The 26,118-nt window shown below is 35.1% G+C and overlaps 1 protein-coding gene and 1 long non-coding RNA gene across 2 annotated transcripts in view; one reads left to right on the top strand and one right to left on the bottom strand.

Annotated features, from left to right (window-relative positions):
* Nucleotides 1-22,644, top strand: LOC136830481 (glutamate receptor ionotropic, delta-1-like). Its single transcript, XM_067090015.1, has 8 exons — nt 1-146; nt 452-579; nt 2,306-2,427; nt 3,974-4,055; nt 7,208-7,353; nt 17,263-17,432; nt 18,498-18,630; nt 22,570-22,644. The coding sequence occupies exons 1-8, from the start codon at nt 1-3 to the stop codon at nt 22,642-22,644; spliced, it is 1,002 nt and encodes a 333-aa protein (XP_066946116.1).
* Nucleotides 22,645-23,879: 1,235 nt separating this feature from the next.
* Nucleotides 23,880-26,118, bottom strand: part of LOC136830077 (uncharacterized) — a 2,664-nt gene continuing 425 nt past the window's right edge. Inside the window, exons 2-3 of the long non-coding RNA XR_010850552.1 lie at nt 25,698-25,945; nt 23,880-24,762 (exon numbers count right to left, since the gene is read on the bottom strand). This is a non-coding gene — a long non-coding RNA (uncharacterized lncRNA). The remainder of the gene's footprint in view (nt 24,763-25,697; nt 25,946-26,118) is intronic.

The following is a 26,118-nucleotide window of genomic DNA, read 5'->3' as shown; positions in this document are numbered from 1 at the left end:
ATGGAAGGGCGCGAGATGATCGTGACGGCGTTGGACAGCCCTCCATTCGTCATCATGGGCAGAGAACTTCCCGACGGAGGTGCTGAAGGGAACACGGGGACGGATTACTTGTTCGTCGAGGCGATGGCCAGGACTCTCAATTTCACGTGAGATTTGGACATTTGTTTATTTATTTATTTATTTGTTGATTTTTTTAGAAATTTGTTTTATCTAAATATCTAATTTTTGTTTGTATGTGTTATTCATATCATGTTCAGTATAACACTGAGAGGAGTTAAAATATTAGCATTATCATATTCAGTATGATATGAATTTATAAACATATATATTATATTATATATATATATATATATATACATATATATATATATATGTATATATATATATATATATATATATATATATATACATACATATACGATCTTTCCACCACCACCATTTGCACAACCAGGTTCCGTACCATACAACCGGAAGACTGCAACTACGGCTACCCACAACCTGACGGGAACGTGACGGGAATGATCGGGCTGGTGGCCCGACGGGAAGCGAACGTGGCTCTCGGCGGAATCGCCGTCAACGGTGATTTGCGCCCATGTCGGGACTTTTCGTCACTCACAGGGAAAATACTTAGGAAATTCAGAATATTAACTTATGATATCTGGGGCTGATTTATGTTTATATATATATATATATATATATATATATATATATATATATATATATATATATATATATATATATATATATATATATATATATATATATATATATATATATATATATATATATATATATATATATATATATATATATATATATATATATATATATATATATATAATAATATATATATATACATACCATACATACATATATACATATATATATAAATATATATGGTTATTTATTTATTTGCATATATAAATAAATAAACATTCTGCTACCAATCAGTTAATATTGCCTTATTTATTTTTTCTATCCAATTTTTATTTCAGTTGCTACTTTTGTCTTGCCTGTTCATTCACTGTAATATCTATATTTCTCTTTCACTTATTCATTATCTATTAATTAATTACCTTTTAATTAATTACCTGTTAATTAATTAATAATTTCTGTGATAGTTATTCAACAACTAATTGATCGAATAATTAAGTAGTTGATCTTTATTAGTAAATTAAATAATTTTGATTAATTAATATATTAATTTCTTGATTAAATAATTAATCATTTTTATTAATATCTCATTATTGATTTAGTTAAATAAGTAAATGATATATAAATGATACCAAACTGACTTATTTATTTGGTTAAAAAAAATCATTAAATAGTTAATTAATAAGATAAAGAAATTATTATTTATGAAAATTAATGAAATAATTAATTAATTATTTTATATTAATCTATTGATTAAATAATTATCCTCTTAATTTTTATTAATATATAAATCAATGAATTAGTTAAATAATTAATTAATATATTATATATTAATTAATTATTTAACTAATTCATTGATTTATATATTAATAAAAATTAAGAGGATAATTATTTAATCAATAGATTAATATAAATTAATTAATTAATTATTTCATTAATTTTCATAAATAATAATTTCTTTATCTTATTAATTAACTATTTAATGATTTTTTTTCAAAATTAATCAGTCAGTTTGCTATCATTTATACATCATTTACTTATTTAACTAACTGATTCATTTTGATACAAAAAATAATTAATTGATTAGTAATATAAGAAAATGTTTTTTTAAGAAAAATAATTATTAATACTATATATATTAATATATAATTCAGTAAATTAAGTAAATAATTACTTAATATATAAATAATATCAAACTAATTGATTGATTTTGATAGAAAATTAAATAATTGATTAATGATATAAAAAAAGGATTATTTGTGAGAATTAATTAATGAATTAATTAATCAATGCTAATTTTTTATTATTATATAAATCAGTGAATTAGTTCAATAATTAATTAATATATAAATGATATCAAACTAATTGATTCATTTTGATAAAAAAATAATCAATTAATTGACTAATAATATAAAAGAATGATTATTCATGAAAACTAATGAATGAATTAATTAGTTTTATATTAATTTCTTGAATAAATAATGAATCATTTTTATTAATATATAAATCAGTAAATTGCTTAAATAATTAATTAATATATAAATGATATCAAACTAACTGATTTATTTTGATAAAAAATAATCAAATAATTGAATAATAATATAAAAAAATTATTTTTTATGAAAATTAATTAATGATTGAATTACTGCAGACAAGAGAGACACGGTCATCGACTACGTCTACCCCTACATGGACGCTCCGCTGTGCGTCTACTCTCGCTCGCCCAAGCAGAAGAGCCAGGCCTTGGCTGTTCTCTCTCCCTTCACGCGTGAGGTACAGTGATTCAGGGGCGTCATTTGGGGGGGTCAACTGCCCCCCCTCAAGACTCAACTTGCCCCCCTCAAGACCCAAGTTGCCCTCCCCCAAAGCCTCAACTTGGCCCCCCTCACCCCCAAACCCCAAGAAGTAACAGCATGTTTTCTTTTTAAATGTGCAATCATAAATTTATAAAATTTCTCAGAAATATTGTTTCTTGATCTTTGTCTACTAGCTACCAGTGATGATGAGATAAAACATATAGTAGTGGGAGTATATAATTTTTGCTGAAATGCCTTGCTCATGTGGCTTCAAAAACACATAAAATAGCTCAAAATAGAAAAAAAAAACCTCAGCTGATTAGGCTCGCTTTGCTGGCCAAACCGTCTTTTGCCCCAACAAAAATCTGAAATGACGCCCCTGCAGGGATTTGTCCTGCATTTCTGCAATGAGAGAGAGAGAGAGATGGGAGAAAGTGAACAAGTTATTTTATTTAATATATAAAGATGGCGACATTTAAACTGTAAGGTTCCATAGTTATTAGAAGTCGGTGAAATAGTTTTTTTTAATATACAAATATGGCGACATTTACATTGTGAGGTTCCAAGGTTATAATAAGCAGAGTTGTGCCTGGTTTAAAGAGACAGACAGACATTTATATTACTAATCTGGAATTTTAAGACGTGGAGTGTGATAAGAGAGTGAGATAGAGGTTGACTGACTGATTATTAAGACTGTCGTCAAAACATCTCGGTAGAGAGAGAGAAGGCAAAATGGTGACATAGTTTCATTTTTTAAGGTTGATAAAGACTGATATTTATATTATTAGGTTCTTAACTCATAAGAAGTCGAGTGTAATAAGAGAGAGAGAGAGAGTAGGGAGAAAGGTGAAATAGCTGATTTCTAAAAAGATTTGTGAAGATTCTGATATTTATATTATTAGGTTCTGAGGTCATAAGAAGTTATGTCAGGTGTAATGAGAGAGAGAGAGAGAGATGGGTGTTGACTGAGAGAGAAGGGAAAACTGAAATGACTTTTTTATGATTTTTAAAAATTTGAACATTTACATTACTATGTTTTAAAGTCATGAAACGTATAATAATAAGAGAGAGAGAGAAAGTAACATCAGAATGTCCTTTTTGCTTTGAAATATTCGTATAAAATCTTATTTTATTACCAATAAATTCAAATTCACAAAACCCGTGTATGTTGTAATGTTTGGAAATAATATTTGGAAATAAGATAATAAGATACTTCCATTGTCTTTTAACTCTTATATTATCTTGATCCATTGTCTTTTAACTCTTATATTATCTTGATCTTATTCTGCCTTACTTAAAAAGCAACATCTGTTTCGAATGTTGGAATTTTTCAGTTTCCTGTAAAATGAATCTACTGAGGTGGCTATTTCTCTGTCCGCCCGCACTTTTTCTGTCCGGCCTCAGATCTTAAAAGCTACTGAGGCTAGAGGGCTGCAAATTGGTATGCCTGATCATCCACCTTCCAATCATCAAACTAACCAAATTGCAGCCCTCTAATCTCAATAGTTTTTATTTCATTTAAGGTTAAAGTTAGCAATGACCGTGCGTCCGGGCCATGGCTGAAAGTTCTATGGGACGCGGTTGAGAGTTTCATGGACCGTGGCTGTGAGTTTCATACAGCATTATACGCTGTACAGAAAACTCAATTGCTCAGAAGAAACTCTTCGGCGCATTTTTTACTGGTTTTATTGGAGAAGCCTATTAGACAGGTAATTATAAATATGGTTTCGCAGAATATTATCATTCATGGTGTGCGCCCAGCTTGTGAAGACTAACACGCCACTCACCCTAGCACAAAGAAAACGGCTCGATTCACTGAAGACATTTTGTTTTCAGGTTTGGGCTTCATCCTGAAGAAGACAATAAATTCTCCTCGTGAAAGCATGAATGTTATGTAAGACTCAGGGAAAACAAAATCCCAGGATTACAAACTTCCACAAAATAAAGTATTTTTTAAACGAGGATTTTTCTTTAACCGGTATGGATTTGCGTCGTAACTTGAGTCCTATTTATCCTTACCAGCTGTGGATTTGCGTCGTAAGCTGCATTCTATTTATCCTTACCGGGTATCGATTTGCGTCGTAATCTACGTCCTATTTATCCTTACCAGATATGGATTTGCGTCGTAACCTGCGTCCTATTTATCCTTACCAGATATGGATTCGCGTCGTAACCTGCTTCCTATTTACCCTTGCCAGTATGGATTTGCGTCGTAATCTGCGTCCTATTTATCCTTACCAGTTATGGATTTGCCTTGTAATCTGCGTCTTATTTACCCTTACTGTACCAGCTATGGATTTGCGCCGTAAACTGCGTCCTATTTATCCTTACCAGGTATTGATTTGCTTCGTAATCTGCACTCTATTTACGCTTACCAGGCATGGATTTGCGTCGTAAGCTGCATTCTATCCTCACCAGGTATGGATTTACGTTGTAATCTGCGTCCTATTTATCCTTACCAGCTATGGATTTGCGTCGTAAACTGCGTCCTATTTATCCTTACCAGATATGGATTTGCGTCGTAATCTGCATTCTATTTACTCTTACCAGGCATGGATTTGCGTCATAACCTGCGTCCTATTTACCCTTACCAGGTATGGATTTGCGTCGTAAACTGCGTCCTATTTGCCCTTACCAGGCATGGATTTGCGTCGTAAACTGCGTCCTATTTATCCTTACCAGGTATGGATTTGCGTCGCAACCTGCGTCCTATTTATCCTTACCAGATATGGATTTGCGTCGTAACCTACGTCTTATTTACCCTTACCAGGTATGGATTTGCGTCGTAACCTGCGTCCTAATAATGGGTCCTGCCGCTTACATCGCGTCGAGGGTGAGAGTCGGGAAGGAACCGAGTGGTTACTTCGAGGTCAACCTCCAGAATTATTCCTTCAACTTCTTCCGGAATATCGTCAACCAGGGGAACTCCCTTCCGGTGCAAAGTTGGTCTCAACGAGTACTCTTCTATTCCTGGTATCTCTTTTGTCTCGTAGTGTTAGGTAATAATTGTTCCCTTTGCTATTTATTATTATTATTATTATTATTATTATTATTATTATTATTATTATTATTATTAGCACTGGAAACCCTCGAAATTCATGAGAAAATCTACGAGAATTGCTTTGCAAGTTTCGCGTCTCAAAACTATACTGTTAATTGTCATTTGGCATTTTTGACTCCTAGGAGAGACACGAAGCCCTAATCGGCTGAAAAAGTATATCATTACATTGCTTATCCTATGAGGATTCCTAAAATATCCCATTTTTAGTTTTCTGTTAAAAGAAACTATTATAGAGATGGCTATTTGTTTGCCCAACCGTACTTTTTCTGTCCGCCCTCAGATCTTAAAAATTACTGAGGCTAGAGGGCTTCAAATTGGTATGTTGGTCATCCACCCTCCAATCAGCTGGCCTCGGTAGTTTTTATTTGATTTAAGGTTAAAGTTAGCCATACTCGTACTTCTGGCACCGCTATAGGTACCAACAACACAGGCTACCACCACCATACCGTGGCTGAGTTTCATGGGCCGCGGCTAAGAAAGTTTCATACAGTATTATACGCTGTACAGAAAACTCGATTTTTCGGCGCTTTTTTTACTTGATGTACTTTACCTTAATTTTGATTGCCTGCGAAGGGCGTGAAGTATTTTCAGCTATGAAAGGGAGAGGGCTTGAACATGCCCTTTGCACCACTTCTAAGAGAATAGTGCGTGAGAGTGTCAGCTGGGCTCCTATGGGCACTAGAAAAGAGTATGAAGACCCAGACCTATTTGGGTGAGAGTTATGAAACGGGGTGCAGGGGATAAGTGGAGATTTGTGGAAGATAAAGCACGAGGAAAACAAGAGTGGTGGGATTCCACAGAGGCATTTTGTCAGTAATACCTGCTTCATTAGCAAATAATCTTGTCCAAGTAATTTTTTGGTACATTTCATTTATGTGGGTTTTTCCTTCCGTCGAGGTTTTTTAGAGGCAGTTTTATGATAATATATATTCCAATTAGAGTACTTACGAATGGTCTACTGATAACCTTAAAATGACGATTTTATAAATATCTAATATGTTATTCCGTCTTCAAAAACAGAATTATGTGTATCTAATGTTACCTTATTCACTCCCCCCACCACCCCGCATATTAATTTTGTATCATTGTCCTTCTCCACTTTTTCGAAGTATTTAGCCTACCATCGGCATTCCAAACCTAAAACACGTAATCAGCAATAAAATTGAGCCAACAAGCTCCTAAAGCAGTACGTGGCTTTATTTCGATTTATTTTACATTCGTCCACTGAACGTTTTCAAAGCACATACACACTGAAATAAACAATGAACTTGCCTTTTACAATCAAGTGCATATAATGATGTGAACCTCTGACATTATTTGCAAGATGAAGTAACCATTAAACATATACATATTCAAAACGTTATAGTAATAAGAATAGGTAATAAAACCTTTATCTAGCGATTCTAGTCTGTTGCGAGGCCATTTATGCAGCATTACTGTACTTTGAAGGCTCGAGTCCAGTCAAGCAAGTTACAGGCCTTTTTGGCTATTTACTACATTAGTATGATTACCACTCAACAGGGGGCAGCACCTTACAAGCTTAAAGATACAAATGCCACCAATTTAGCAGCCATATTTAAACTAAGAAGGCCACAACAGACTCACGGCTACGTCAGACTAGAGAAACTTCAACGGGAACACTAGAATTATTTTCCATTTCAAATTCTGCATAATTAATCCATTTTCTCTATTCCAGCTGTATATTCTGGAACTCTCACTGCCGTGTTAGCCATTCCCGCTTACGAAAAGCCGATTGACTCGCTAGATGATCTCCCGAAAGCTGTTGCGGACGGCTTCACTATTGGTGTCGTCAGAGACTCGACCAACGAATATGTGTTCAAGGTAAGCTAACGAATCTTCTCTTGGGTAATTTTTTCCATTTACCTTTTGGGTTGAGACTGGGACTTACTCTCAGTATCTTGGTCTTGGCTGAAGTTATCGATGATTCTAGTTCCCGGTTTTTGTTGTTAATCGCGTGTTTGACTTATCTATAGTAAAGGAAAACCAAGAAGAGTGAAAAGACGAATCTAGCCTGGTCTTATAAGTGAATTCAACTGTGGTGTGGTGGCGACTTCAAATAATGTTGTCTTGTCAGCCGTTTGAATTAATGACCATTCCCAATCGCTATTCAAGAATGTCTTACGGCTTAGTACCATAGAGCGTAAATAATATCTGGAGGTGTTATCTGTATATCAGCACTACGTAGTTCGGTGGTTTTCCACCAGGGCGGTGCTGCAGAGCCTTTCGGCCATCTTGAAAGTCTTTTAGCCGCGCAGATTGAACAGGGGCTTAGTGCGATTGTGATTTTTTTCCATCCTGATCGCAATAATGGTAAGATGCAAAACTCATAATTGCCAAAATGGGAAAAATTCTCCAAGAGAAAATGGGATAACATTTCACAGGTAAACAAAGCATGATAGAATTTATTTATCCTTAATTTTGTGCTAGTCAGATGTATGTCGTCTCAGCAGTAGATTCGCTTTCTCTCTTTAACATGTCTCATACATTCAACATATAATCGAGGCATATAGTATAGAGGCAATTTAACTTTGATATCAGAACATCATTCATGTTGTACATGCCTCATGGTGTAAAGTAATGACAATCTTAATCATTATTAAAAATGCTTAGCAGTACGTAGGCCTATAGGTATCACGCTAGCTGTGTCAACCAGTCTCATCTTTTAAGCATGTTACTGTGATGAATAAGGATACCTGGTGTATTCTGTCAGTCATTAAAAACTATCTACAGTATGTAACCTTGTATTATTTTTGAGCTAATGCTTGAAAGATATCTAACTGGAGTGAATACGTGGTAGATATTGCATTAAATTCTATCTCTAAAATTCACTTTTCCATGTTGCAGTAAAGAAAAAATCCTTTACGACTTAGGTTTATGTCATCGTATATTCAGTTTTAGACATCAAAAGCAGTTAGATGAAATGCATATCACCAAATGTGGTTTCTCATTAACAGCGTTGCCAGATTATCAGAAGTCTGGATTTCTCCTGATTTTTTGCCTAAACTCAGATTTTATCATGAAAAATTGCGAAATCTCCAGAATATCTGAGAGTTCTTGACATGATTTGTAGTAATGTACGGGAGGACAACTACAGGTCCGATCGAACTTCAAATTCGAAGTTCGTTTATGACTCATAACAGGTGGTGCGCCGGCCCCGGCCGGAACGGCCTGCCCCATCACTCCCCTACTCTCCTCCGAGTACACATTAGTCACCATCATTGTTACTTCATCGTGGCCTAACACAAGTGGCAATGGTTATGAGACATCTAGGCCTACTGGAGCCAAAGCAAAAAATAAAGTATAGTCAGAAACACAACAGAGCTTGGGAAAATGACTAACAGCTAGTGCTATGATGTTGAAGTGACTGATTCTCTTACAGAGAGAATGACTTCAAGTATGTACACTCGTCAAGGAAAGTGAGGATACAGTTTTTTTAATCTTCGGACATATATTGCTAATTAATGCGACATCTGGCAACTTTAGAAGGGGGAGGAGCTTCAGTCTTAATGTGTTTGCTTTTTGCCTGACTTCCTATAACTTTCAATCATATTCTACGGTTCTGAAATCATTGATACTTAAATGCAGTAGTAAGCTTTACAGTATTCGTTCAAGTTGTAATTTGCAGCGACAGTTCTGAGCAAAATAAACATTTTGCGACCATAACCTACCTACTAACCTTCCACAAATGAATTTATGACACCACAATGAACGGAATGCTTGCGTAATCGGAAACACGATCTTCCATAATGAAATCGAGTTAAATTTGAGCAATGTCCAACGAAAAACATGGGGAACAATAAAGGAACGAATGCAATGTTATGATGAGAGAGAAAGAGAGTTGCTGTTGTGTAAGCCTAGGCCTATATGTAGAGCTACTCATTTCATTATTTTTTTTTTTTTTTTCATTTAGAGACTGAGCGATACTATACTTGTATAGTATGTTTTAGCAATGGAGAGAGAGAGAGTTGCTGTTGTGTAAGCCTAGACCTATATGTAGAGCTACTCATTTTATTATTTTTTTCTTTTAGAGAGAGAGTGATACTATATTTCTATAGTATGTTTTAGCAATGGAGAGAGAGAGAGAGAGAAACTATGGCAACGTCAAGAAACATCCAGTTACTTGTGTTTTCCCGCTACTCCGCACATCATAGAGAATGCTCTTGCGGATTTAAATAGATTTGGTCAACCTACCCTAGCTGTCACATCATTTACTGCCATTAATTCCAGCTGACCTTTAACACCGTGAAATATAAATATGAATGTGTAAAAATTAAATAAATTATCATTACCTCATATGATGATGTAATAATAAGCCTGTTCATAACGGAAAACGAGTAAATATTGCCGTTCTGATAAACAGTACTACACCGAGATATCCATACACTATCTTTTAGATCTCTATGAATGAAGTCATCTGAGAAATTCTGATTACTTCGGACATCCATGGTGGTTTTAAGTATCTGAACGTTTTTGTTTTGCAGATTTAATATATATGATATAATTTGCATTGTATTTTCATATTCTAGAGTAAATTTACCGAGATTATGTGTTTTCTGTAAGAAAACAATTAAAATTCGATGAACGAAATCTAATGAAAACTGTATCCTCACTTTTCTTGCCGAGTGTACCTGACTTCAGACTCGGATGAGGGTAATTAACGTAAGAATAATCGATTAATCATGCTGTTATTTTCATAAATAATTATGGTGAATTTCAAGCTTACTTCATAATGGTAATGAAATTGATTATCAGAACTAATGTGCTCCGGTTGTAGTTTACAACAGCGATTTCTATAAGCATAAACATATTGGGATATAGCTTACTAACAAGTATTATGAATGGGTTAAAATTATTTTCGTTGATCCTACATTTTCGGTGATGCCTATAGCCAAATCATGCCTTGTATCATTTTATTTGTTGTCATATGCCTAGGATACAATTATTTAAAGATCGCGTTCCTTATGTAGCATTTGCCATTAAATATATAGGCAGGCTATGCCAATCATAATTGTAACTTTCAATATCCAGATTTTTAAACCAAAGTTTCCCAGATAAACGACAAAAGCGATCTGGCAACGCTGTTTCTCAACGAATTCCAAAAGGTCACACTTGGGGAGAGTGTTTCACGACGCCGTGAACAAAACGCAGAAAACAGCCCCTATTCGATTCTAAGTAAAATTAGGTGTTATTTTTTTTATTTGTAAAAAATCTTGTATGTTAACATGTCACACTTTTAGCATATTTTGTGGCACATAAGTGCAATGGAGACTTCAGTTTTGAATCGCAACATCATTCACTTTATGTACGTCACATTATATACAGTAAAAGCGAACTTGTCCATTATTGAAAGGGCTTAGTAGTAATTAGGTGTGTAGGTTACCGGTAATATATACAGTATATATTAAGCACACCCTAGAACGGGCTAAATTAAGGATGGCCAATTAAAAAAAAAGTCAATGGAAAGAGGAAGATATGCGTCTGCACATGGTATAAGAAAAAAAAATTCAAAAACATTTTCTGTACCTTCCAGGGGAAATTGAAAGTGAATATTTCCAACCCTGAGTGGAGCCTCTTTTCCAAGAGACAGTCACTAAAATATGCTAATTAAAAATTTTACCAAGTTATAAGTGTTTTTTCTAGTATTTTTTTATTTTATTTTTTAAGATTATAATTACAGCCCACACAATATCATAACAGATATGAACTAAAATCAGTAACAAATTCTGAGTATATTTATTGTAAAATATGAGACCTCCTGGTTTCGGGAGCTGCAGTACATTTTCCTATGACATCTCGGGTCAAACTGATATCCCTCTCTCCTCTACTGAGCTACAATCCTAAGATTAGGATAACATGTCAACCCCGCAGTATTTTTCTTTTTAAAAACTGTATTCCAATAATCATCACATGACATATTCAGATCGTCATCAGCAAAATGAATTTTCCACTCTCTACCTAGATCTTGTTTGTTAACAAATTTGAATTTTCTCACCTAAACAGTCTCCAGTCTTCAGTTTTCGGCAACCCCAAAGCAAGAGTATTATTAATTTAACAGAATTAATGACTTCACATAGGCCTATTTGAAATCGCTGCCTTTCTTCCTGGTGATACAGTAAATTGTTATTTGTCATTGGCATTTGAACGGAAAAAGTAATGAATTTCAAAATGTTAATTAACAATCCCCAATTCGGATTACATTTTCCCCGGATTACCCTAGATTTACCCTAAAAATAATGTTACCCTAGAACTACCTTAAAGGACCCATGATTACCCTAAAGTAGGGTAATTACCCTGAAAGTGGAAGCACTGTTAACTAGACTGGCCATGTAAGAGTTGCCAGAACTCATTTATGGCCCATGGAAGTGATCTGATCACTTTTCCTGTAATTTTCGTTCAAACTTTATGGCACAAAATTTTTAACATAGGCTATGTGTATGTTACCCAGACTCCACCACAAAGCTATATGTGAATTTATATGTATGTTACCTGTCCACAAGGAGTTAACATATGTTTTCATCGAACCATATGTCTCATAGATTGGCAATAGCGAGAGAATGAAATTTGGTAGCCTAGGCTAGACCTATGCCAACAAATTATTCATTTGATAAAGTGCTACCCATTATTTAAGCCTTTCTCTAAGCACAACTTGCTTTCAAATATATAGAAATAATTTCTCTATACTAAAAGTTATTAAACCATCGCAGCAACGAAAAAGTATTCTTTAAGAATGGTAACAACAAGGAAAAGAAACTTATCCTAGCAAGTGTTAGGCTTATGCCTACGGATTATGCAAGTATTTTTATTGTTCTTTATTCCAATAAATCAAAATTACTTTATGGCATTCCTTATTTAACAATTCTTTCTCAGTATTATTCCAAAGAAATGACTGCTAGCTTTTTCTTTCATAGGTTTTGTTTACAAGATGCCGAGCATGGTTGGAAAATATATATATATATATTTTCATGATGTGGCCTTGTAATATGTATATCCTCCCATAGTTTTGATATATTTATTCTTCTATTTATCATCTGTTGTGTGTAATAATAATAATTGTTGAAGTATCATATGTAGTGTAATGTCAGATCTCAAAAGAATTAATGCTTTAGATAACAACATAACTTAGAATTAGTAATATGTTTTAGTAATAACGTAGTATGTGACCCACATTTTATCCCCTAGCAACAAATGTTCTGTACTCGCAATGTCGTGTTTTGGTCTGGTTATCGTGAGAATAATGAGTTAACTAGCATGGAAATAGCAATCGAGTCGTGGGGAGCTTTGTCCCATACGAGAAAAGACAAATGATTTCACAGTGTTTCATGTACTGTTCTGAAACCAACTTTTGTTCTTCGCTTTGTTTGAAATGCATGCCTTTTGTGGCTGGCCAGTTACTGTCTGTTTTGATCGTGTTGAGATTTCATTAAGAGCTTCGTCCCATACGATTTTCTGCTCGAATCACATATGTCTTTTTGAGAGTAAATGCACATATCTGAATCGATTACATCATGTTTTGTAAGATTGCGTTGCTCTGATCACGTATTGTTCTGACATCGCCTGGTTGTTTCATTTCCCACTGGAGACCTAAAGTTTACTCATTCTGATATTAGAGACTGTTAGAGTTGGTTCCCCTCTCTCTCTCCCTCTCTTTCTTCAAAAGAGAGAAATTTTAACATATAATATTTGTGGTCACTGGTATTAATCTTAGCTTTTGAGATCTGGATTTAGGAAAATTGTAATGGCGCCATAAAAAATAAAGTGTGTTTTATGGATTTTGCAAAGGTTTTCACAAGCTTGTGTAAGGTAAAGTGAAATTTACTTATTATTACCATGGTATAATAAGGTATATTAGGGAAATTTTGCCTTAGTGAAATTATTATTGATAAATCTTTTGTGTATTTTTTTGTATTCTTGTGTTTGCAATCTCTTGATTTTTCACATTTTATATATTGGTGATTTAACATATATTTACTTAGCATTTTAAATATTTCTTGATAATTTAACATTGCATACTTGATATAATTTTCATTTATAAAAATTTACTTTTCAAATCTTGAGTAATTCTTGGTAGTTTAAATTTTGCTTGATTAACTTAATTTCTTGATAAATTAAAGTTTTGTGAGTTAGTTTTGTTTAATAATTTAACTCAAAAATTAATCAAATTTATGTGTTGCTTTCAACTAAAAGTAATTTTTTTTATATTGTGAATTCTAATTATAAATTTTGAATTCAAAAATAAAATTTTTGCATTTAGTGTTTTTAGAAGCAGTGTTTCATTTATTGACCACCAGCAAATAGGATTAATTGTGTGCATAAGGCAAAGTGATAAACATGTTTTGTTCCTTTAGTTTTGCTGAAATGAACTAAGACCAGGGAAACAGTTTAAAGTTGTTTGATGGAGTGATGCCCTATTACTCTAGTATATTTCTTGTTTAACTGTTGGTCCTCACACTTGTTTTGATAAACTTGGTTTGATTTTTCACGTGATTAGTAAGCTTTGTAAGGGATCACTGCTACCTTTAGAGAACTCAGTCGTAATTTTTATTGTTATGAGAGTTCAGGTATCTGGCTGAAGTGAGGCAAATTTTTGAAATCTGTGATTAGTTGTGTAATAAGCAGGTACTTGTATGCTGACTATGATATATATATATATATATATATATATATATATATATATATATATATATATATATATATATATATATATATATATATATATATATATATATATGCACTGCAGTCTACTTTATAATTTCAAAATCGTTCACAACTAAAAATTAATTCAGATATATGCAAGATTAAAGTACATGATTCTTTTATGCAAAATTTTGTACTTCATATAAGTCAAAATTTAAGGCTATTTTTTTTATTTATTTTTAGGTATAGTTATTTTTGTGTATAAAGAAACTGACTGCTTAAAAAGGGAAAGAATTTTTCTAGTCAGATTATATTTGGCTTTCGAACATTTGAGATTATACAGATTAGAATGCAAAATTATTAACTCCAACTACAATAGACCTCAGAATAGAAATATTTCAAAATATATGTTACTGTGGCGGTTAATTTACCTGTAAAAAATATATGCTTTCGATAATTAAATAAGTGGGGGGAAAAAAAAGCAGAATGACTTGGTGCTTCATCCGTACAGTATAGTCCTATGTTGAAGCTCGTTGCTTAGTGCATGGTTTAAGCGTGCTCTGTCCACAGCACGTTTTCTGACACCCTCCAGCGATAAATTTGCCAAGATCCCAAGTAAGGAACATATTGTTATGATGATTGCATTGCCTTAACCATCGCTTGTAACTTCTATCCGACACCAGTGTTGGAAAAAATGTAGGCCTTTTAGAAAAATTTATGGGTATTGCAAAAAAAAAAATTGTCATAGGAAGAGTTGATGTCACTCCGCCTTTGACGAATCTTGACAGATCTTTTGTATCACGTCGCGAAAAGAAAATTTATTTCCAAACATTAAAACAAGACCAAGTTGCATTTCCTTTCCTTCTCTTTGATATATTATCGTTTGTTCTTCGGCTAAAGGCTAAACTGAGAGTAGGCATAAGTTGTCATAAATAAACCAGGGCAACATTTTGTTACATACTCAGATCACATCGTAAAAGAAGAGCCACTGGATTGAAGTATGACAATAATCTTAATAACAATGTTCCCATTCATTTTCACCTCGTTCTTTTATTTCAGTCTCCCTTTCGAGTCTTGTTCTAGATAAGTACATTGCAGATCTTGGTGTTAAAAGAGAGACTATGCCATTCTTCGCAGGAGGCAACGGACGGCATCTACAAGCAAACTTGGGATTTGTTCAACCATAAAGATCGGTCCAAGAGTTTCGTCGACGAGGTGCTGACTGGAGTGAAGAGGGTACGTTCCCGATGCCATGATTCTTTTATGAAAATGTGACAGTCCAGAGTTATTGGTGAGATGGAATATAGATTTTGGACAAAGACCAAGCGCTGGGACCTATGAAGTGACTCATCGCAGAGAGGGAAATTGAGAGTAAAAGGTTGAAAGGTGTAACAGGAGGAAAACCTTGCAGTTACGCTATGAAACAGTTGTGAGAAATAAGATAAAAGGGAGATTATGAATGGAGGTACAGCAAAAGGAATGAACAGGGACACAGTTAGGGACCGAATCGCTGAGAACCTTAAGTAATGTCTACAGTGCACCTCACACTGTGCACTGACGGCACTCCCCCTTTACGGGGGCAGTGTTTTTGATAAAATGGTGATGTATCTTTGTGTCAGTGATTTGATAATACATCATGCTGAAACTGAGAATTATGATGATATTTGATAACGTTTAAAAAGTAAATTTAGTCTCCTAGATCCCCACCTGCTAATTCGTTAATGACGTCCATGTTTTGTCGAAGGGTTAGTTAGTGGTTTTAAGCAGTTATTCGACTTTAATACTTGCACAATGTGAAAAGTAATTAAAAGGAAAACTAATATCATTTGCAGTTCTTCAGAAATTTTGAAGGAAGTGTAAGTGACATTTTATAATTTTTGTCACTTTACCTAGAGCAAACTAAGTTCCAGTGCACCTAGGATAGGAGCTTTTCGATTTGCAATTATTATTATTATTATTATTATTATTATTATTATTATTATTATTATTATTATTATTAGGGAAAACAACGAAACTAGAGGGGTTTATTTTTTAATTATTGTTGTTGTTATTATTATTATTATTATTATTGTGCAAAAGAAATCAACAACACCAAAGGATTTATTTTCTCAATATTATTATTCAAAACTCTAAAATCCCAAAAAACTTCTTCCTTTTCAGCTCTCATTTCCAGATTATCAAGGAAAAGTTTGTGTTCGTTCCTTGATGTTTAGTTCCGTGCGTCTTTTGTATTGCAGGAAGGACTACAGAAACGTTAAACAATAAATGACCTAAACATCTGTAATATAATTCAAACGCTGCTATGAAGGTACTCATTCGGAAATTGAGAAACTGCAGTGCAATTTCAACGGCATCTATTATTATTATTATTATTATTATTATTATTATTATTATTATTATTATTATTATTATTATTATTATTATTATGGTAGATCTAAGTAATAGATACACGGCGGATATTTAGCGAGAAATGGCAGTTTCTTATAGTATTTTGGTTGCTTATTTACAATTTAACGTTATTTTTAGGGGGTCGGCTGTAATTAACTCCTAAAATCCATCCAACAAGGGGTTTCCATACGCGATCTTCACAAGACAGAGCACGGCTACGTCTGTTTGGAACGGTTCATATCCCGTCCGGCAAGTGCAACACCTTGGTTTTTTCTACACTTTTAGGGCTTCTGACACTGGCGGTGCATTTGTTTGTTGTCGGCCAAATGGAATGTCCCTTCGCCGTGTTCAGTACTGGCCCCGGGTGGGTGGGGCGGGGCTGGTTGGCCGGTACCCATACGTTAACAAGTTATTGCCCAGGCCGGACGGGATATGAACCGTTCCAAACAGACGTAGCCGTGCTCTGTCTTGTTAAGATCGCGTATCGAAACCCCTTGTTGGATGGACTTCAGGGGTTAATTACAGCAGACTCCCCAAAAATAACGTTAAATTGTAAATAAGCAGCCAAAATACTATGAGAAACTGCCATTTCTCGCTAAATGCCATTATTATTATTAGAATCTGAAGCTGGTTTAACCTACATACCACCCAACACTGATGACTAGAAGACTGATACAAAACTTTCGTTCTTTTGATTTTCCTTTCCAGATTCTCACAGAAAAGTTTGTGTTCCTGATAGACGACATCGAGTTCATAATCGCTGCAGAGAGGTTAGGCGGGAGGAGGAAGTTCAACTATGGGCATGAATGCTTCTACCCACAAGGGGCAGCCTTCCCCGTGCCCTCCGGAGCACCGTACAGGGAGATCTTCAGTAAACTGTAAGTCCGATTTTTGGGTCTTGCTCTAGCTTAGCGAGAGGAAAATCTATGGACACAGCTAGGAATGTAATGGTTACTGAAGATTTATCGTTTTGAAATTCAGACTATGAAAACTAGGCGTCCATTTGCATCAAGGCCTGCGTTAATAAAAGATAGCTGTTGAAAAAAAAAGAAGTATACTTTAGTTTAACCAGACCACTGAGCTGATTAACAGCTCTCCTAGGGCTGGCCCGAAGGATCAGATTTACTTTACGTGGCTGAGAACCAATTGGTTACCTAGCAACGGGACCTACAGCTTATTGTGGAATCCGAACCACATTATACCGAGAAATTAATTTCTATCACCAGAAATAAATTCCTCTAATTCTTCATTGACCGGCCGGAGAATCGAACGGGCCTAGGAGAGTGCTAACCGAGTAACGATATCGACCCATCCAATGAGGACCTTAGACAGCTGTTGAGATTAAGTACAATTGTGCATACACATTATGTATATATATATATATATATATATATTTATATATATATATATATATATATATATATATATACATATATATTTATATATGTTTATATATATATATATATATATATAACTTTTCTCTATAAGGAAAATGATGACTGGGATCAAATTCTTTCTTTAGCTGGTGAATCAGGGATGAACTCTAGCTGAAAAAATTTACAAAATTTCAGCTGGTCCACATCACCTCAATCTCTTCCTACTTCACTCCATCTGTCCACCACTGTCTAGGCTCACCTCTCCTCCTTCCTCCTAACACTTCAGCGTTATAACCTCTTCATCTAGTTATTCTTCCCCATTCTCTCTACAAAACTTTCTGATACGTCAGTTTTGGCCCTATGTTTTGGCTGACCTCTTTCTTTGATTCTTCATCCTATCGCCACTTTGTGTATTCCTTTGGAAAGCTGAATGTTGTATTTACTTCCACATTTTACTGAATTAACTTAATCTTTTTGTAATTACCATCATGTGGCAGTTTTAGTGCCTAAATTTAACTAACTTAACTTGATACTGTCTGACCTGTTGGTGTTGAATCTTCTCGACAGGACGCTGAGGCTGGTCGCAGGAGGGTTTTACAAAAAGTGGGAAGCTGACGCCATCTGGAATTACACCAGAGGAAGCGAAGTCGAGGCTGCGGAGGAGTCCGAGACGAACGCTCTCACCCTTACCCACCTTCAGGTAGGTTCTTTGTAGACCCTTCAGGTAGGTTCATTGTTCATCGTATATTCTTCAGGTAGGTCCTTTGTAGACTCTTCAGGAAGGTTCATTGTATATTCTTCAGGTAGGTTCATTGTAGACTCTTCAAGTAGGTTCATTGTATATTCTTCAGGTAGGTTCTTTGTAGGCTCTTCAGGTAGCTTCCTTGTAGACTCTCCAGGTAAGTTCTTTGTAGACTCTTCAGGTAGGTTCTTTGTAGACTTCAGATAGGTTCATTGTAGACTCTTCAGGTAGGTTTTTTTGTAGATTCTTCAGGTAGGTTCTTTGCAGACTCTTCATCCTTTATAGACTCTTCAGGTAAGTTCCTTGTAGACTATTCAGGTAGTTCTTCCTTGTAGACTCTTCAGGTAGGTTCTTTGTAGACTCTTCAGGTAGGTTCTTTGTAGACTCTTCAGGCAGGTTCCTTGTAGCCTCTTCAGGTAGGTTCTTTGTAGACTCTTCAGGTAGGTTCCTTGTAGACTCTCCAGGCAGGTTCCTTGTAGCTCTTCAGGTAGGTTCTTTGTAGACTCTTCAGGTAGGTTCATAGCCTCTTCTAGGTTATAGTAGACTCTTCAGGTAGGTTCCTTGTAGACTCTTCAGGTAGGTTCCTTATAGACTCTTCAGGTAGATTCTTTGTAGACTCTTCAGGTAGGTTCTTTGTAGACTCTCCAGGTAAGTTCTTTGTTCTCTTCAGGAAGGTTAGACTCTTCAGGTAGGTTCTTTGTAGACTCTTCAGGTAGGTTCCTTGTAGACTCTCCAGGTAGCTCTCTTGTAGACTCTTCAGGTAGGTTCTTTGTAGACTTTTCAAGTAGGTTCCTTGTAGACTCATTATTCTTTGTAGACTCTTCAGGTAGGTTCTTCATAGACTCTTCAAGTACGTTCCTTGTAGACTATTCAGATAGCTTCTTTATAGACTCTTCAGGTAGGTCCTCGTAGATTTTTCAAGTAGGTTCCTTGTAGACTCTTCAGGTAGGTTCTTTGTAGGCTCTTCAGGTAGGTTCCTTTTAAATTCTTCCGGTAGGTTCTTTGTAGACTCTTCAAGTAGGTTCCTTGTAGACTCTCCAGAGGTAAGTTCTTTGCAGACTCTTCAGGTAGGTTATTTGTAGACTCTTCATGTAGGTTCTTTGTAGACTTTTCAGGTAGGTACTTTTTAGACTCTTTGGTAGTGTCTTTGTAGACTCTTCAGGTAGGTTCCTTGTAGACTCTTTATTCTTTGTAGACTCTTCAGGTAGGTTCTTTATAGATTCTTCAGGTATTTTCCTTGTAGACTCTTCAGGTAAGTTCCTTGTATACTCTTCAGGTAGGTTCCTTGTAGACTCTTCAGGTAGGTTCCTTGTAGACTCTCCAGGTAGATTTTTGGAGACTCTGCAGGTAGGTTCCTTGTAGACTCTTCACGTAGGGTTCTTGGTAGACTCTTCAGGCAGGTTCCTTGTAGACTCTTCAGGTAGGTTCTTTGTAGACTCTTCAGGTAGGTTCTTTTTAAACTCTTTTGGCAGTGTTCTTTGTAGACTCTTCAGGTAGGTTCTTTGTAGAATCTTCAGGCAGGTTCTTTGTAGACCCTTCAGGTATGTTCTTCTCTTCAGGCAGGTTCCTTGCACTCTTCAGGTAGGTTCCTTATAGAACCTTCAGATAGGTTCTTTGTAGACTCTTCAGTAGGTTAGGTTCCTTTAGATTTTTGGAGACTCTTCAGGTAGGTTCTTTATAGACTTCAGGTAGGTTCCTTGTAGACTCTTCAGGTAAGTTCTTTATAGACTCTTCAGGTAAGTTCCTTGTAGACTCTTCAGGTAGGTTCTTTGTAGGCTCTTCATGTGGGTTCTTTGTAGACTCCTCAAGTAGATTTCTTGTAGACTCTTCAGGTAGGTTCTTTGTAGACTCTTCAGGTAGATTTTTGTAGGTACTCTTCAGGTAGATTCTTCAGGCAGGTTCATATAGAATCTTCAGGTAAGTTCTTTATAGACTCTTCAGGTAGGTTCTTTATAGACTTCAGGTAGGTTCTTTATAGGCTCTTCAGGTAGGTTCTTTATAGACTCTTCAGGTAGATTTCTTGTAGACTCTTCAGGTAGGTTCTTTATAGACTCTTCAGGTAGATTCTTTGTAGACTCCTCAGGTAGATTCCTTGTAGAGTCTTCAGGTAGGTTCTTTGTAGACTCTTCAGGTAGGTTCCTTGTATATTTTTCAGGTAGGTTCTTTGTAGACTCTTCAGGTAGGTTCTGTGTAGACTGTGGTCTAACTGGGACCTAATCCTATCTGAACTTAATCGTGCGTTTTTAGAGAGCTGGTATTATTTAAATCACGGTTTTTAAGGAAGGAATTCGAGACAAACACTGAGTCGTTTTAGCAAAAATTGGTAGGAAGGTCGTGGTTATTTCAAAACTTGCAATAGTTATCAATTTCTTTGTTTTCTTAGAAAATGTTTCCCAAGTACTTCGTTGTATTAAGGAAATTTGAACCAAATATACTCAGTTGTTTTGGGAAATTTGTTGCAAACATAAAAGTGTTTTGGAGAATTTGTAATGTATACATACTTTTTTAAATGGAACTGATAGTACACATAGGGTTGTTTCAAGAAAGTTTGTTCTAAATCTATGCTGTTCTAAGAACAATGGTATCAAAAAGATGGTGCCAAAGACGAGGTTATTCCAAAATAGTCGATATTAAGCATATAGCTTTAAAGAGAATTTTGGTAATTACACTTCCTTTCAGACCAAGTTAAAATATCTAAGACAATGTTCTTCTTCTACCAGGCGGCCTTCTTCCTGATAGGACTTGGCTTCGCAATTTCAGCAGTTGTCTTTTGGCTGGAATTCGTTGTGACAAGCCTTCAAAAGAAAAGGAATAAATCCTCTGGAGTTTCTAAGATAGAATAAATCCATTAAAGACGTGAAGAGGATTTTCATTCTGAGATATCGATATTCGTAATGACTGCTGTCACAATGATGTTTCTCATTTGATGGTATGTTTGTTTTTGTATCTTTGTTTGTTGTTTGACTGGCCATTTATTAAGCTTTATTTTTTTTAGTTTTCTCTTTTAAGATATTGGCTTACTGCCAGTCTCAGATTTGCCTTATGTGAATATCTGCACAGTTTAGATAATAATAATAAATTTTACCAAGATTTGTTATCAGAAAAATACACAAGAAAATTAAGTAAAGATATTTAATAAAAATCTCAGCCTTATAGACTACAAATTATGAATGCATATTTAAATTGTCATGCAACACACTGCTTAGCAAAATCTTTCCATTTAATTTCTGCATTATTCAGTCGAAATCTTATAAAAGCAATACACAAAAAGTATAAATTGTTGTAAAGAATTCAGATTTTCTGATCGAATCTTAATATTACAATTACTGTGACTTTCACCTCTCAATAACGGGGATGAGTTATTGTCAGTGAGATTTTCTCATGTTTTATTTATAATGTGTACATTTGGATCAACAAGTATATATATATATATATATATATATATATATATATATATATATATATATATATATATATATATGTATGTATATGTATTTATGTAAATACATATCAATATATATTAGTATATATATATATATATATATATATATATATATATATATATATATATATATAATGTATATACATATTATATATATATATATGTATATATATATATATATATATATATATATATATATATATATATATATATGTAGGGTGATTTTAATGTAGATGATGATTTGTATATATAGTATAATATGTCTTATATATATTGAATTGCGATGCAAAACGCCATAGAAAGGAAAAATAGAAAATTGTAAGAAAAGAAAATTGAGTTGTGAATGGAGTGTATAGGGTGACCGACGCTCGTCAATGACATACTGAGGTTAGAGTAGGGAAACTAACGAAAGAGTGTAAACCTCTTTGCAAGGGGAGAAAGTTGAAAATAAACAGGGCAAGACTTGGGTTATGAGGGTGAATGAAAAGCGTGAAGGTGAACCAGCTGATGTTGTTAAGGATGTTGGATAAATGTATTGATTCACATAGGTATTTGGGAGTAGATGTAATGAATGTCAGTAGAATGAGCCAGTCACTGGTTGCACGAAGCAAGGTAGGCAGCGGGAGGTCGACAAAGAGATTTGTTAATTAATGAAGTGAATCGTCTACCGAAACCATAGTTCGAACATGCGAAAATATTTTTGAGCTACGCATCCTTTCTGGTAGTGATTTTAATGGGAAGGTTGAATGGTTTGCTATTGAGATGAATATATTTATGTAAGGTTACTAAAAGGACCTCATTCAAACTGGTATCTAATGGCGGATCTTGATAATGTGGACTGTTTGTCCAAGAAAGCTTATAACTTTTTTGAATAAATATAGATACCATCCAAAAGGTCCTATTAGTAATTCTACTAAAGCACACAACAATTGTGTATGTGAAAAGTTAATATTTATGTAAGGTATACAGATTAAGACGGATAAAAAGGATAAGAAGTGTGTTAATACACAGAAATCACAAAAAGGTTAGCATTCATCAGAAGACAATAACGGTCAGTATGATTTGAGATGGTTTAGTCGTGTGGGAAACTGGTTGGCAAAAAAAGTGTACCTTATATATATGATTTAGAAGTATTTGTAGAAAGCAGATCCAGAAGGTGCTGGATAGATGGAATGGAAGAGGAGGAAAAAGTTGAATAAACAAGAGAGTGCAAGCAAGATGGAGCCGAATAGTGTAAACGTGTGAACAGTAGCGTTCGGTGCAGTGCTGATGGGCCTTCTTTATGTGTATATGAAGTGGCTAATATTTTAGAAGTTTTCTGGATAAGAAGATCAACCCCGACTTAGCAGTTAAAGCGTGAATAGAATCTAATGGAATATACTGTAGAATTTCAGCCAAAGGCATAGCATTGGAACCTATGACGTCATTCAGTGCTGAAAGGGAAACTGACAGTCGAAAGATTTGAAATGTGTAACAGGGGGGACAACCTCACAGTTGTACTATGAAACAATTGTTAGGAGAGGGTGGATAGCAAGATGGAAGAACGAGAAGAGGTACAGTAAAAGGAATGAAAGGGGTTGCAGCTAGATGCCGAAGGGACGCTGCAAAGAACCTTAAGCAATGCCTACGGTGCACTGACGGCACTAGAGTGACCTATGTGTTGATTTTAATCTTGAGCCACCCTTACGAAAAAATCTGCGAAAATGTTAAGCAAAAATATGTTAAACAAACATTCAAAGGTTAAGGATACGAAGGAAAACATCAGTTATTTGTAAGAACTTTATTGTAAATAATATCTTCTGAAATTGTCTTGGGACTTATTTCCTTCTTTAGTGAGGAGATTCTGAGAACGTATTTCATTGCAATTTGTATTATTCTGACTATACCTTGAAACAAAAACTGTGTATATATATATATATAATTTGTGCGTCTGCATGTACGTGTGCATGCATATGTCAGTGCTCAGCTTTTAATCGGTTACAACCATCTCAGAGAGGTGTAAAACCCTATGTGAATTACCAATACATTTTATAGTCTCTCAGGTGGTATTGTCTCAGGCAAGTCTAGCGAATTTATTCCTCCATTTCAAAGCTATTTCTTTTGTGGTTTTATAGTTAAGGTTTTACACCATTCTGGTCTAATTTCTAACCACACTTCTTTGTAACTGAAAATGCATACACTTACATAAACACGTGCATTCACCCACTGATACGCATATATATATGCTTCAGAATGTAATATTTAGTGGCATGTAACCTCAACTTAATCCTTATCTCGTTTTCGGTAATCTTAGGCTGCTGTTAGCTTACCACTCGAATAAGACAAATATATAATAATAGTAATAATAATAACGTCTGCGCTTCTCTTGAGTTTTTAGGTCTATCAGACTGCCGTCATGATATTCGGTCCCTAGAGACTTGGAGAGCACCTAAATCAGAACCTCATTTCTTGAACTCGAGTTGTTCAGTAACTTAGGTTTTAATTCTCTGAATATAAAGGGATCTTTTTGCCGGGAAAAGGGAAGAAGAGAGCGCGCGTTCTAGTCTGCGGGAGCTGATGTTCACTGATCTCCTTCTCCACAATTCTTACAGGACGTCTGGGCGTCTACTGAGCGTCCAAAACGTAGGATGTAATTACTGCTGCCATGTCTGTGGAAAATAAAAGGCGTTATTGTTGTTTGGATTCACCTTGAATTAAATTATCAAGTTTTCAGATGCACCAAGAGAGTTTGTGTGATCTTTCAAATATCAACTTGACGAAAATTCCTCACGAAATACGAATTTCGGATTAACGTTAATGTTTCATGCACCTGTTGGGAGAACGTTTACGTGTCACAGACTCACAACAAATGTGTTTGTATCATTTTAGTATAAAGGTCGATGGGGCGCGCAACTTATGCCTATATCTAGCCTCCCCATATGCCCCCCCCCAAAAAAAAAAATCTACATATAAAAAAATCAATGTACTCTGCTGATTACCGGGAAACAATCGCAGTAAATAAACTAAAGGAACATCAAATCGCTTCGATCCTCTGCTTAGAAGATGCTGGATCCCAAGACAACCAGGCACAAAATCAAGCTCAATTTTGCAGTAGGCAATACTAAAACACTAGAGTTATAGCTCACTTAACCCTGGTCAGTAATTGCCATATGCTGTGGCACATAAGCTTCGTGAATTACCAAGGGCAAGGCGTGGGGCTAGACTCCTCTTGGAAAATGGCTTAATTGTGAGTTGTATGAGAAAATGTTTGAAAGTGTTGCATCTTTGTGAATTTTATTAGACGCTCAGAATGCATAGTTAAAAAGAAAGCTTGTAAGTTTAACCTTCTTCAGGTATTAAAAAAGAAACTTCATAGGCGTCACGTGAACTCATAGTTGGGACGCTACCCACTGTTTAAAACACTGAAAACAAGTATGTACCCAACCTGTTCTAAATTTCCATGTGGTCAAAGAAGGTGTTTAAGTCTTACAAGGTCACTTTTGAGATTAAAGAAGGAACACCAGTTACCCAAAATATATTGCTGTTCGTATGATTAGGAGTCAGATAACGGATTAGTCTTATTCGGTAGCCAGAGTAACATTACCTGATTTCATGTCCACCGGCGGGCCGTTGCACCTCCTCTGCAGGCATGGGTTCGTTGTTGATTTCGGACGCCCAATTTTTAGTCAGGGAAAGGGATAGGCGAGGACTCTCCCGTTGGGTACAAGCACCACTTCGTCAGGATAAACGTTGTCTATTTCATTCGACTCGAGGGCCACCGTGAGTGGAGGCGCCAAGGCTTGGCAGAAGCAATTCAGAAGGGCAAGGAGGATACAGGCCGTGAAGATCATGCTGTTTCGGATAATCAAGAAATCAAGGGACATGAGAAAAAAAAAAAGAAATTTACAGTACGATAGGCATATAGAATGTGAATTAGTGTGAAATTAAATGAATTGATAAAAAAAGCCATGTGAATAAACAGAGTATTTAAATTTCTTATATACTTAATAGAAAATTTTAGGTCT

This window comes from Macrobrachium rosenbergii, chromosome 46, assembly GCF_040412425.1.
Source record: "Macrobrachium rosenbergii isolate ZJJX-2024 chromosome 46, ASM4041242v1, whole genome shotgun sequence".
Classification (NCBI taxonomy): domain Eukaryota; kingdom Metazoa; phylum Arthropoda; class Malacostraca; order Decapoda; family Palaemonidae; genus Macrobrachium; species Macrobrachium rosenbergii.
Note: the sequence above shows the minus strand (reverse complement) of the source record. Positions and strands in the feature narration are given on the sequence as shown.

Coding starts and splice junctions, on each gene's coding strand:
- LOC136830481 (XM_067090015.1), top strand. CDS start 1: ATGGAAGGGCGCGAGATGATCGTGACGGCGTTGGACAGCCCTCCATTC. Junction 147..451: donor GCCAGGACTCTCAATTTCAC/GTGAGATTTGGA, acceptor TTGCACAACCAG/GTTCCGTACCATACAACCGG. Junction 17,433..18,497: donor AGGGAGATCTTCAGTAAACT/GTAAGTCCGATT, acceptor TCTTCTCGACAG/GACGCTGAGGCTGGTCGCAG.